This window comes from Bos indicus x Bos taurus, chromosome 25, assembly GCF_003369695.1.
Source record: "Bos indicus x Bos taurus breed Angus x Brahman F1 hybrid chromosome 25, Bos_hybrid_MaternalHap_v2.0, whole genome shotgun sequence".
NCBI classification, from domain to species: Eukaryota; Metazoa; Chordata; class Mammalia; order Artiodactyla; family Bovidae; genus Bos; species Bos indicus x Bos taurus.
In genome coordinates, this window is record NC_040100.1 from 14,120,384 (window position 1) to 14,133,866 (window position 13,483).

General features: G+C 40.3%; 1 protein-coding gene across 2 annotated transcripts in view; it reads right to left on the minus strand.

Moving 5' to 3' along the window:
• Positions 1-13,483, minus strand: part of LOC113883197 (S-adenosyl-L-methionine-dependent tRNA 4-demethylwyosine synthase) — a 146,031-nt gene that overhangs the window by 103,263 nt on the left and 29,285 nt on the right. For both annotated transcript variants that reach the window (XM_027526646.1, XM_027526647.1), the window contains one exon: positions 884-1,002. In XM_027526646.1, coding sequence (XP_027382447.1) covers positions 884-1,002 — 119 coding nt within the window. The remainder of the gene's footprint in view (positions 1-883; positions 1,003-13,483) is intronic.

Genomic DNA, 13,483 nt, shown 5'->3' on the forward strand with positions numbered 1-13,483 from the left:
GTGATGGACAGGGAGGCCTGGCATGCTGCGATTCATGGGGTCGCAAAGAGCTGGACACGACTGAGCGACTGAACTGAACTGAACTGAACTGAATACTCTTCAAAAGTGTAAAGGTCATTATAGACAAGGAAAGACTAAAGAACTGGAGATAACTAAAGAGACATCACACCTAAAACCTAAATTTGATGTAGGATCCTGAATTGAATCTAGTGGGAAAACCAATGAAAGTCAGTTTTCAATTTGATTAATAACACTGCATCAATGTTAATTTCTTGATTTTGATAGTTGTTCCATGGTTAAGTAAGGTCTGAACATTAAAAGAAGTTGGAAAATGTCTTTGGAAATCTTCTGTAAACTAAAATTGTTTCAAAATAAAAAGCTTATGTATATAAAATTCTAATGACAGAGAATGAGTCTTATATTTAAAAAATAAAAACAGGATATCAAACAGAAAGTAGAAAATGCTGTATTTTTAAAAATGAAAGACTGTGGGAGAAAAAGAACAGAAAGCAAATACTACAAAGCATTAAAAGTGTTTTCCCTGGATGCTTGAATTGTTGCTTTTCTTTATAATTTTTAATGGTTTTTAAAATTTTCTATGTAAGTCTAGATTACTTTTATGATTCAATGAAACTTTTTTTTAAAAAAAGGATGAAATAATGAGAACCTAAAATACAATCAACTGAATTAGCTACATAAACAGATATAGTGAGTTACAGAAAGCAGAGATTTTTGATCTAAACCAATCTATACCACTGAATAGCTAATGACACCACTATCAACATAGGAAAGAGCAGGTTAACGGGATAATAAACTCCTAGGATTTTTCAGCCTCAGCACAACGTTACATATTTGATCACCATGGCCTTTCATTTTTACTTACCGCCAACAGAAGACACATTTATTTGCACATGCCAAGCTCGGGGTAGTTTCCATGCAACGATGGCTTTCAATGCCATAGAATGTATGTTTATAGCAACCTCCTCTCCCTCGGAGCATGGACTGTGAACATAAAAAACAAATGATAATTTGAACAAGATCCTCAAAGCAAGGAAACAAAATACCAGGGCATTATTTTAAAGAAGAAACCAAGTGTTTCAGGAGTATAAGTACCCCTTACCAGTTATCTGCATGAGACAGAAAACTAACATTATAGCATTAAATTGTTTTGATGGTGTTCGGATTTAGGTAACGCTCTGGGTTTTCTAAACCCTAATGAGATAAACCTATGATTCATTAATTTTGAAAGCTCCACAGGGAGGACCATGGATACTTTCATTTTCAAATCCATTCACCTGCTTCAAATATTAGTACAATAATATATAATGCCAAAGGAGAAATAAGGCTCCCAGAAAAGGGGGAAGTAGCATTCACCTGAAAGAATTATCTCCATATTGAATAAGGAGGGTGAGTAAAGGAATGAAACCTGGAGCACATTCTATGTCAACCCAACAGTAGAATTTGAACATAGAGGGGAGTTGAGACTGTTGAGGGGACAAGCAGCATGTATACAAGAAATAGATTATTCCAGAAAAGAATACAATGCTATTGATAAAACCACTGTAAGAATGGCAACTTGAAGAAATACTGCAGATCAACTCAGGGTTGGGATCACAAGATACCATGGAGCTCCTTGTGGCAAGCATTAGAAAGATCCATCCAGAAACTCTGTTAGATGGGCTTGATTCAATAAAAAGTGAAACCTGTAAGGAGGTTATGCAAAAAAGGACCTGGTGACTTTGCTCTAACATTGGCGGAGGAAAGGCAAAGGGAACTGAAGAGGTATGGTCCCAATTAGAGGGACAAACGGGAAGTTGTCCAAGATAACTGAGATTTTGAGCTCAGTGACTGAAATATTATGGAATTAACAATAGGAACAATGAACGAGGAAACATAGCTGGCAAGCCTTTATACATATGGATCAGTGTACATTATATATCAGTGTAACGATATTACAGTGCTGCCCACATAAAATCTACCAGCTAACAAGCTGGTATGTTGGTTTATTTGGTCAACTATGTCAGTTGACCAAAAAGTCTTATCTTTTGTCCTGATAAAAGAGGTCCCCCTGTCCGTTTCACTTAATCCTTTCACTAAAAAAAAAAAAAAGGAGTGAAGGGAAAATGCTGTTCAGGATAACTGTTTCTACAAACGCTCTTCCAAGTTCCCAAGAAAATATTCAAGAAGGCAAACAAAATATTCACATCTTCCAAAGTAGCCCTGAAAACTAAAATGTCCACCATATGCAAAAGTTACAGAGTAATTACCACTAAATATTATGGCAATAGAGAAACAAAGTTGAAGCCCTGTGTATTTTGTTATTTACCAATCAGTTAATGTACTTTAAGCACACTGTGTGTTGAATGTACAATGACTAATAAGACAGAGCCCCTACCCACGGAGGGGCTAGTTGGAGGAAATGGCAAGCAAGCAAGAACCACTCTGCCAATCTTTATCATTTGATTGATATATTTAGGATATTTACATTTGAAGTAATTACTTATGCACTAAAATAGCCTACCATTTTATTATTTGTTTCCTGCGTATTCCCTCTGATTCTCATTCCTGTTATTCTTTTGATTTCCTGCAGATTCCTTAGACATTTTTAGGATTCCATCTTTATTTTTTATTTTTGATTTTATCTCTATGTACAGTGTTTGTGGGCTTTCCTCATAGCCCCTCCCTCAGAGCACAGTTGGTAAACAATCTGCCTGCAATGCTGGAGACTCAGGTTTGATTCCTGGGTTGGGAAGATCCCCTGGAGAAGGAAATGGCAACCCACTCTATTCTTGCCTGGAGAATCCTATGGACAGAGGAGCCTGGCGGGCTACAGTCCATGGGGTCGCAAGAGTCGGACACAACTGAGTGACTTTCACTGAGATAGTGTTTGTAGTGGTTGTTCTGAGTATAAAAATATACATACATGACCCACCAAGTCTACTAGTAAAAAAATTTTACCAGCTTCAAGTGAAATGTGGAAACACCACTTCCATTCAGATCCCTTTCATTTTCTCTTTTAAATTATATATCATTGTCCTGAGTATCACATGGTGTTAAAACTTTTGTTTCAGGACTTCCCTGGTGGCCCAGTGGCTAAGACTCCAAGCTCCCAGTGCAGGGGGCCCAGGTCCGATCCCTGGTCAGGGAACCAGATCCCACATGCTACAACTAAAAATTTGCATGCCTCAACTAAAGGTTCTGTATGCTGCAATGAAGACTAAAGATTCCACCTGCCGCAACTAAGACTCAGTGTAGCCAAATAAAAATAAATAAATAAATTTTTAAATATTCTGCTTCAATCATCAAATATGATTATAAAAATTATGAGGAAAATGATCATAACTACTGTATGTACTCATATTTCTAGTCTTTTCATCATTCTGCTTTGCTTTCTCATGCTTTAAGAATCTTTCTTTCATCACTTCATTAGGTTTGAATAGCTTCTTTAACTGATCTTTAAGGCAGATTTGCTAGAAACAGACTCAGTTTTTTTTTTAATCTGATAATGTGTTTAGTTAATCTTCATTTTGGAGGATAGTTTTGCCAGACACAGAAATCATGATTGACAGGTATTTTCTTTCAACGCTTGAACAACATGAGCCACTTCTCTCTGGCCTCCATGATTTCAAATGAGAGATCTGATGTCAAACTGATGTTAGTTCACTGTTTATCTGTAGCATTCAAGATCTTTTTCTTCTTTAGCTTTCAGATCATTAATTGTAAGGTTATCTTCATGTGGATTTCCTTGGTTCTATCCTATTTGGAGTTTATTCTCTCTGCTATTCAGGTTGGGTAAATTCTATTGACTTGCCCTGGTCACAAATCATTCTGTTAATTGGTAAGGTCCCTGGCTCTACCCTCTGTCATCTCCACTCTATTACTGCACCCATTCAGTGAGTTTTTACTTCTGCTACTGTATTTTTTCAACTGTATAATTCCCTCTTGGTTCCTTTTATAACTTGCATTTCTCTGCTGAGATTTTTTATTTTTTCATTTGTTTCAAGAGACTTTGTAAGTGATTGCTGAAGCATTTTTATGACAGCTGCTTTAAAATCCTTGTCAGATGACTCCACCATCTGATTCATCTGGTGTTGGTGTCAGTTCATTATCTTTTTTTGCTCAAGTTGTGATTTTCATGGTTCTTGGAATGACAGGTGATTTTTTTCACTGCATCCTAGACATTTTGTCTACTATGTTAGGAGGCTCTAAATTCTGTTTCATTCTTTCATTTTAGCAGCAGGCACTTGGTTTAGGTTGAGCTTGCAGGTCCTGGACTATTTTGTATGCTGTGGCTCCAATGGCAGTTTAATTTTCAGAGGCTTTGCAATGTAATTTTGCTTGGGCTCCCACTGATCTTGGCCGGTACCATTAGAGGGGGTGAAAGAGGTTTCACATGGAGGAGGGGAATCTCAGGCCAGCAGGGTTCCCATACAGGTGGCTTATTTGGCAGAGTTGCTCTGGCCAAGGGGCCTGGGTAGCCCCAGTAACTCTGAACGGGAGAGGGGAGTCTCAGAACAAGAATAAAGAGGCTTGGCTTCCCTAGACAGGACACTTCTTGTGGAGGGGACTGCCACCCAACCACCATGCTATGTCTCAGTGAAGGAAAGGAGTCTTGGGCCCAGCAGGCACAGAGAACATGTCACAGGCCAGGTTGATTACTGCAGGAGTAAAGTGGTAAGAAGAGGGTCTCTCTCTTTTCATTTTTACTTGACCATCTGATATCTTTTACCAGGAGGGGGAAATTCATGGTCCCACAGGGAAGAAGAGCATTTGTCCCAGCTGCTTATTATTGGTGGGGCTCACCAGAATCTGTTAGAGGGACTCCATTGCATACCAGGGAAGAACAAACCTAACCGAGTGGGCTTCTGTTGCTAGATTTAAGGCTTAGTAAACACAGAGTCTGGGTAAAATTTCAGTCTTCCATTTTTGACAGGGGATGAAGAGTTCAATGCAGTGTTCAATATACTGCAGCCCATGGGCCAAAGTCAGGCTACTGCCTGTCTCTGTAGGTAAGGTTTTGTTGGAATACTGTCACCCACATTTGTTTACTTATATCTATGGTTGAAAAGTGGAGAGTGAAAAAGTTGACTTAAAATTCAACATTCAGAAAACGAAGATCATGGCATCTGGTCCCATCACTTCATGGGAAATAGATGGGGAAACAGTGGAAACAGTGTCAGACTTTATTTTTCTGGGCTCCAAAATCACTGCAGATGGTGACTGCAGCCATGAAATTAAAAGACGCTTACTCCTTGGAAGGAAAATTATGACCAACCTAGATAGCATATTCAAAAGCAGAGACATTACTTGGCCAACAAAGGTTCATCTAGTCAAGGCTACGGTTTTTCCTGTGGTCATGTATGGATGTGAGAGTTGGACTATGAAGAAGGCTGAGCGCCAAAGAATTGATGCTTTTGAACTGTGGTGTTGGAGAAGACTCTTGAGAGTCCCTTGGACTGCAAGGAGATCCAACCAGTCCATTCTGAAGGAGATCAGCCCTGGGTGTTCTTTGGAAGGAATGATGTTAAAGCTGAAACTCCAGTACTTTGGCCACCTCATGGGAAGAGTTGACTCATTGGAAAAGACTCTGATGCTGGGAGGGATTGGGGGCAGGAAGAGAAGGGGACAACAGAGGATGAGATGGCTGGATAGCATCACTGACTCGATGGACGTGAGTTTGAGTGAACTCCGGGAGTTGGTGATGGACAGGGAGGCCTGGCGTGCTGTGATTCATGGAGTCGCAAAGAGTCGGAAACGACTGAACGACTGAACTGAACTGATGGTTGCTTTGGGGCTACAATGGCATAGCTGAAAAGCTGCAACAAGATCATATGACCCACAAACCTTTAAAAGTCACCATCTGGCCCTTTAAGAAAAGGTTTGCTAACCCCTGATTTAGAGATTTATTCCATACTACAGAACAAAATAAATTCTAAACTGGTTAAGCAAACTGTTAAAAAAAAAAAAAAGTACAAACAGGAGGAGGACTTAGGGAGGACAGAGGAGCAGGAAGCATCAGGAATCTGTCTCCCGACCTGGTCATGAATCTCAATCTGCCTGTTGTTCCTTTGTCTTTGATCTGGGAGTCCTGGGTCCTCCGCCAGCATCTATGAAACTCTACCAGGTGAATATGTTGGCTTGTAAGGAGGCTGAACAAGGAGACTCTCCACAGTTCTTGACAGTTAATACTAGCCCCTGGTCCCTTTGAGCTCCTCATGTCACAGAAACAAAAATTTTCTCAGGAACCAAGGGGACCTCCAAGACATCTGTTTGTGCGTGTGTTCTCAGTCGTGTCTCACTCTTTGTGATCCCATGGATTGTAGCCCACCAAGCTCCTCTGTCTGTGGGATTTTTCAGGCAAGAATACTGGAACAGGTTGCCATTTCCTCCTCCAGGGGTTCTTCCCAACCCAGGGATCAAACTCATGTATCCTGTGTCTCCTGAATTGCAGGTGGATTCTTTACCCCTGAGCCACCTGCTGCTGCTGCTGCTGCTGCTAACTCGCTTCAGTCGTGTCTGACTCTGTGCGACCCCATATAAGGCAGCCCACCAGGCTCCCCCGTCCCTGGGTTTCTCCAGGCAAAAATCACTGGAGTGGGTTGCCATTTCCTTCTCCAATGCGTGGAAGTGAAGTCGCTCAGTCGTGTCCGACTCTTAGCGACCCCATAGACGGCAGCCTACCAGGCTCCTCTGCCTATGGGATTTTCCAGGCAAGAGTACTGGAGTGGGTTGCCATTTGGGAAGCCCTTAATATTCTCCCTTATAGTCGGAGAAGTTAAGAGAAGATTACAGGAGGAGCCATTAGTGGCTCAGACTCTTCACTGACAGAATCACTCCCCTTTGCAAAGAAGCATCATAATGAGATAGTGATACAGCACAAAGGAAATGTGGCCTGCCTCATGGAGGAAGTTAGAAATACCAACTATGACCAAGTGACCAAGTACAAATATGACCAGTTACAAATATACATACTGTCTTCCTTGCTTGGATATTATCTTTCCTCCCCTCCAACTATTTTATGTAAGACAGGTCAGTGGTGGTCAGCCTTATAATGTCATCCTTAGGCAGAGGATCTCAAAAGAGAGTGAAGGGAGAGAATGAATACATCCTCCCTTGCATGAGTAATAATTACAACAGTTTAGGGAGAAGCAAATGTTTTGTTTTTATTATGGTTTAAAAATGTAAATACAGGTAGAAGGGGGTGTACAGATGCTAAGCATCTAAAGAGGTGCTATTAATACTGAGTCCTGTGCCTCCCCTTATAAGTAGGGGCTAAGAAGCCCCAATACCATATTTCTAAGATTCCCTTGTCTGAGGGGTTCTGATTTAGACTCCACCAGTGAGAGGCACTTATGCCAAGACTTAGATGGCGAGAAAGGAAAAATCGTTATTCTTCGCTGGCAGCAGCTGGCAGACACAAGGGCGTACAACAAACACAGAGTCCGAAGCGGCTTCAAGCGAGCTCCTGGGACACATTCGCTTTAATGTTGCCAGCGTTTCAGGTCACTTCCAGCAGTGTCCTGCGAGCCCAGCACTTCTCGACTTTCTCCGAGCAAGGAGCAGTTCTCTCTGACCTTCATTACCCCAGGCCTTTCAATGGCTTTGTAAGCATTCAGTTAATTTACTTTATTAAATCTGTTCTTGTGAAAATACCCAGGGTGGTTTCTGTTTTCCTGACTGGGACAGATGGGGAGGATTCAGCCAGGTAGAGATCAGAGGTGGGAAGGGAGGCAGCACAGGATGTATGAAGGTTAAAACAGAAAACAAAGCTAATCTAGTAGATCAGAACCACACTAGAGAGGTTCTTCCTCGGGTTTGGGGTTTTATATAATTCTGTCATCTGACAAATGTTTACTAAGTAATTACTACATACTAGGCTCTGTTTTCAGTACTGGAAAGAAAAATGAAGACTCTTAGGTTAGGGAGGAGATGAGAAGGGAAAGAGGAGACAGTTAATAAGCAAGACCTAGTTTGTTAATTGCTAACAGTGCTATGGAGAAAATGCTATGGAGAAATTCCAAGCAGTGTCAGGGGACCAGGAGAAGGCTGTTATTTTAAAAAGGTGGTCAAGGGAGAGCCTTTCTGATAGACGCTCACTGAGCAGAGATCTCAGTGAGCAGACAAGAGACCAGAAAGCCAGGGAGGAGTCTGAGTTCAGTGTATTCGGGGAACAGCAAGAAGGCTAGTAAGGTGAGATGAAGCACAGAAGATCAGACCCTTGGAGGCCTCTGTAAGGACTCAGGGTTTGGTTCTGAGAGAGATTAGAACCCCTGGGAGTTCTGAGTAAAAGAGTTACATGATCTGAGGCATCCAACTGCTGCGCAGGGAACAGCAGTGGAGACGACTGAGTGGAATCTGGAACAGCAGTTAGGAGATCACTTACAATAATAAAAGGAACATATGATAGTGACTTGGATCCAGGCATAGCCGTACAAATGCTGAAAAGTAGTTATATTCTGGATATAGTTTGAAAAGATGTGCTCACGGAATAGAGTGGGAGGGTACAAAAGCAAACAAACAGAAAAACAACAGAAGAATAGAAATGACTCCCAGGGTTCTGGCCTGAGTAACTGAAAGGACAGTGTTGTCATAAATCGCTGGAGTGAAGACCGAGGAGAACAGATTTAGGGAATTCTGCTTCTGACACATTAAGTTTAAGATGCCTATTACACATCCCAATTGATACGTTGAGTAAGAAGTAATGAAGAGCTGCCATAAGGCTTCAGAGAACAGAATGGCTAAATGAGAAATGAACTTCAGAGATTAACCTGGTTAATGTCAGATAAATTGAGCAGGTAGAGGAGGGGATTCACTGGAGGTTAGAGGTAGAGGGGAAAAAAACCTAGCTGCAATGTTCAGGAGGACAACCTGAACTTCAAGGATGGCAATGAAAATGAATTAGGGCACAGGTTCTCAACGGGGTCCACACTATCTGGGGGTATTCTGGAAATTCCCTGAAATACTGTTGTTATCAAAATGGTTGGGAGGCACTACTGGCAATAAGTGAGGGGAGGGACAAGATTTTCACATCTCCTGTAATGTTTAAGATAGCCCTCCCCACCCACCCCACTCTCCCACACACACAAAGGGTCTTATTAGCCACTTCCTTTCAAATGACTCACTACACCTCTGTACTTGTGAAAAACCTGATTATAATCCTCCACGCTTAGATTCCAAGTTCATTTTACAGATAAAGTATTTTCTGAACACTCTACCGTACATTGAATTTTCCAGGAATGTAGCTACTATGGAAAATGAGGACAGAAAACACTTTCTTTGGTGCGAAGCTTTTGTAAGAAATTTCACCATTTTGAAAACCCACACCCCGGAGAATAATGCTGCTTCTAGTATTTAAGTCCCTAACACAATACGTGCATCCCATGTTATATGTGTAGGGGTCACCTACAAAAACAATACAGAAGAGATTCGAGATGCTTTGGGTGGACTTGAAACCACATATTAAGTTAACATATGAAATATTCAGACATGAAATACAGGACTCTCACAAATCAAAGCTGTTTAAGAAGTTATTGTGGTCATTTTATGTATTGCTAATTTTTACAGCACAGTGATGAGAAATCTATCTTGCAATAATTATTTGAAATTGAACTTACTTATTTGAGGACCACGTGTCATCTTTAAATCTTACTCTAAGTGTCACCGGAGGCCCATCTCACTTCCTTTAACTACTCTTACTACCATTTCTGTTTCCAATCCACCCACATAGATCAAAGGAACAAAACGAGAACTCAGAAATAAATCTACACTTGTATGGTCAATGAATCTGAGATAAAGGAGGCAAGAATACACAATAGGGAAAAGACAGCCTCTTCAGTAAATGATGTTGGGAATACTGGACAGCTACATGCAAAAAAATCAAAATGAACTATTTCCTCACACCATATACAAAAATAAACTCAAAATGGATCAAAGACTTAAATGTAAGGCCTGAAACTATAAAACTCCTAGAGGAAAACTTAGGCAGCATACTCTTCAACATCAGTTTTAGCAATATTTTTTGGATATGTCTCCTAAGGCAAGGGAAACAAAAGCAAAAATAAATAAATGGGACTATATTGAACCAAAAAGCTTTTACACAGTGAAGGAAACTCTCAACAACCAAAAAAGCAGCCTACTAAATGGGACAAGATATTTGCAAACAATATATCCAATAAGGGGTTGACATCCAAAATATATAAAAATACACACAACTTAATAGCAGCAAAATCAAACAACCCAATTAAAGAATGCACAGGCGGCCTGAATAGACATTTTTCCAGAGAGGAAATGCAGACAGCCAACAGACACATGAAAAGATGCTCAATATCACTAATTTTCAAGGAAATGCAAATCAAAAACACAATGAGACACCACTTAACATCTTTCAGAATCACTACCATCAAAAAGACAACAAATAATAAGTGCTGGTGAGGATGTGGAGAAAAGGGAACCCTCGTGCATGGCTGGTGTGACTGTAGAGGGGTGCAGCCACTATGGAAAACAGTTATCGAGGTTCCTCAAAAAATCAAAACTAGAACTTCTATATGACCCAGCAATTTTACTACTGAATATTTACCCAAAGAAAATAAGAACAGTAATCAGAAAAGATACATGTACTCCAATGTTCAATGCAGCATTATTTACGAGAGCCAAGATACAGATGTAAACTTAGTGTCTATTGATAGAGGAATGGATAAAGAAACTGATACAGATAGATGTATATATAGACACACACACAGAGTAATATTACTCAGCCATAAGAAGAATGAAATACTGACAATGGCAGCAACATGGATGGACCTTGAGACTTCTATGGTAAGTACGTCAGAGACACGGAGACAAACACCACACAGCCTTAACTCATATGTGCAATCTATAAAACAAAACAAACAAATAAAATGAAAACAGACTCAGATACAGAGAACTGGTCATGGTCAGAAGGGGGAGAAGGGAGGGGAGAGAGGGTGGACAAAACAGGTGAAGGAACTAAGAGGCTCAAACCTCCAGTTTTATAATAAATCACAGGGATATAACATACAACAGAAGGAATATCATCAATAGTGTAATAACTTTGTATGGGGACAGATAGTTACTAGACTTATTGTGGTGAGCCTTTCATAATGTATGCAAATGTCAACTATGTCATATGCCTGAAACTAACATAATATTGTACATCACTGCATTTTCATTAGAAAATACAATAATTTTAATGCTATCTTATTTGTATCCATGGGAATCGGACTGAGTGCCAACACAGGCCAATGCTATTGAAGGAAGATATTACTTACATAATCCGAGAGAAAGGTGCACACAACAGGGTTTGTTCAGGAGGCAGAGAGAAGTGAGGGGAAAGCCTGGGCCACAGCCCTTACTGGAGTCTCCTTAGGAGATGAAAGGCAGAGCAGGGTAAATGATGCCGGACTGGCTGATATGAATTATTCCAGTGGGCTCTGGACTACAGGGCTATCTCTAGCTTTCTGTATCAGGCCCTGGCATGATTTAGGGCAGGGAAGATATTGGCTTGGTGTGTGAGAGAGTCAGATAAGGAAGTAGCAGAAGGCTACAGATTTAGAATCACAGATGAAAGGTATGTTCAAGGCAAGCTGTTGTTAATCTTCAGCAATTAGCCCTGGGAGGGGCAGTCTCTATGAGCCTGCCAGAGCATCAAGAATACAGAGAATAAGGATTTCCCTGGTGGTCCAGTGGTTGAGCATCCACCTGCCAATGCAGGGGAAACGGATCTGATCCCTGGTCCAGGAAGATTCCACATGGCCCAAGGCAACTAAGCCCGTGTGCCACAACAACTGAGGCAATGTGCCCTAAAGCCCATGCTCCACAACAGGGGAGCCACGCAATGAGAAGCCCGTCCACCACAAATACAAAGTAGCCCCTGCTCGCCGCAACTAGAGAAAGCCCACGCATGGCAACAAAGACCCTGCACAGCCAAAAATAAAAAACAATAATAAAAAAATATTTTTAAAAAAATACAGAAAGTAAGAAATTATGTAATTGGCCCTGAGGTACAGAGATGACAAATAGACAAATACAGAACATAAGAAAACAGAATAAATACATACAATAGAAATTCATAGATTGATCCTAAAAAGTATATGGAAATACAAAAGACCCAGAAGAGAAGAAACAATCTTGAAAATTAAAAACCAAGACAGAGAACTTATACTGCATGATTTCAAACTTATTACAAAACCACAGTAATCAAGCCAATTGTGGTATTGGCTTAAGGACAAACACATCGATGCAACAGAATAAGAGTAGTCCAGAAACAGGCCTGCCTATATACAGCTGACTGACTTTTCTACAAAGGCCTAAAAGTAATTCAATGGTGACAGGAAAATCCTTCTTAACAAATGGTGCTAAAACATCAGAATATCCATGTAGGTGATAGGTGGTGGAAAGGAACAATCTTGATCCTTACTTCATACCATTCATATAAATTAATTCAAGACCTAAACATAAAGGTCAAAACTATATATGAAGCCTCCAGAAGAAAAGATAAACTATCTTTGTGACCTTCAAGTTGACAAAGACTTCTTAACACAGGAAAAGTACTAACCAAAAGAGAAAAAAGGATAAATTAGATTTTATTCACATTAAAAGCTTCAAAGGACACCATTAGGGAAATGAAAGAGGAAGCCACAGACTAAAAGAAAACAAGAGTGTGCATCAGGCAAACCTCTCATATCCACAATATATAAACAACTCCTACAAATCAATAATACAAAGTCAAACAATTCAGTTTGGGTAAAATATCCGAACAGAGGCGGCATAACTATGAGAGGCCAATATGCACATGAAAAGGTGCTCCTCATCAACAGTAGTTATCTGCAAAATGTAAATTAAAACCAAAATGGTACCACTTCACAATCAGAAAAAGATTTATAATCCCACATGATGGTGAGAGAATATAGCGACTTTCTTAAATTGCTGATGCAAATATAAAATAGTACAACCACACTGCAAACAGACTGGGAGTTTCTTATAAATTTAAATATATACCTGCCCTATGACTTAGCAATTCCACTCCTAGGTATACACCCAGATGAAATCAAACGTATGTTCACCCCAAATAAAAGCACTGTACACACACATTCACAGTCATTTTATTCTTAATAGCTAAAATCTGAGAACAACCCAAACAACTATCAACAGATTTAAAACTGTGGCATGTTCATAATACTGAATGTGTGTGTATAGTCTCTCAGTCATGTCCAGGTTCCTCTGCCCCTGGGATTTTCCCTTTAAGAATACTGAAGTGGGCTGCCATTTCCTACGCCAGAGGATCTTCCCAACCCAGGGATTGAACTCACCTCTTCCTGCATCTCCTGCCTGCAGGCAGATTCTTTACCACTGAGCCACGGAGGCTTCCCTGAGTACCATGCCTATACTACTACTGCATCGTATTCAGCAACAAAAAGGAATGAAATGATACACATTATATGTGGATGAATCTGAGAAACCTGAT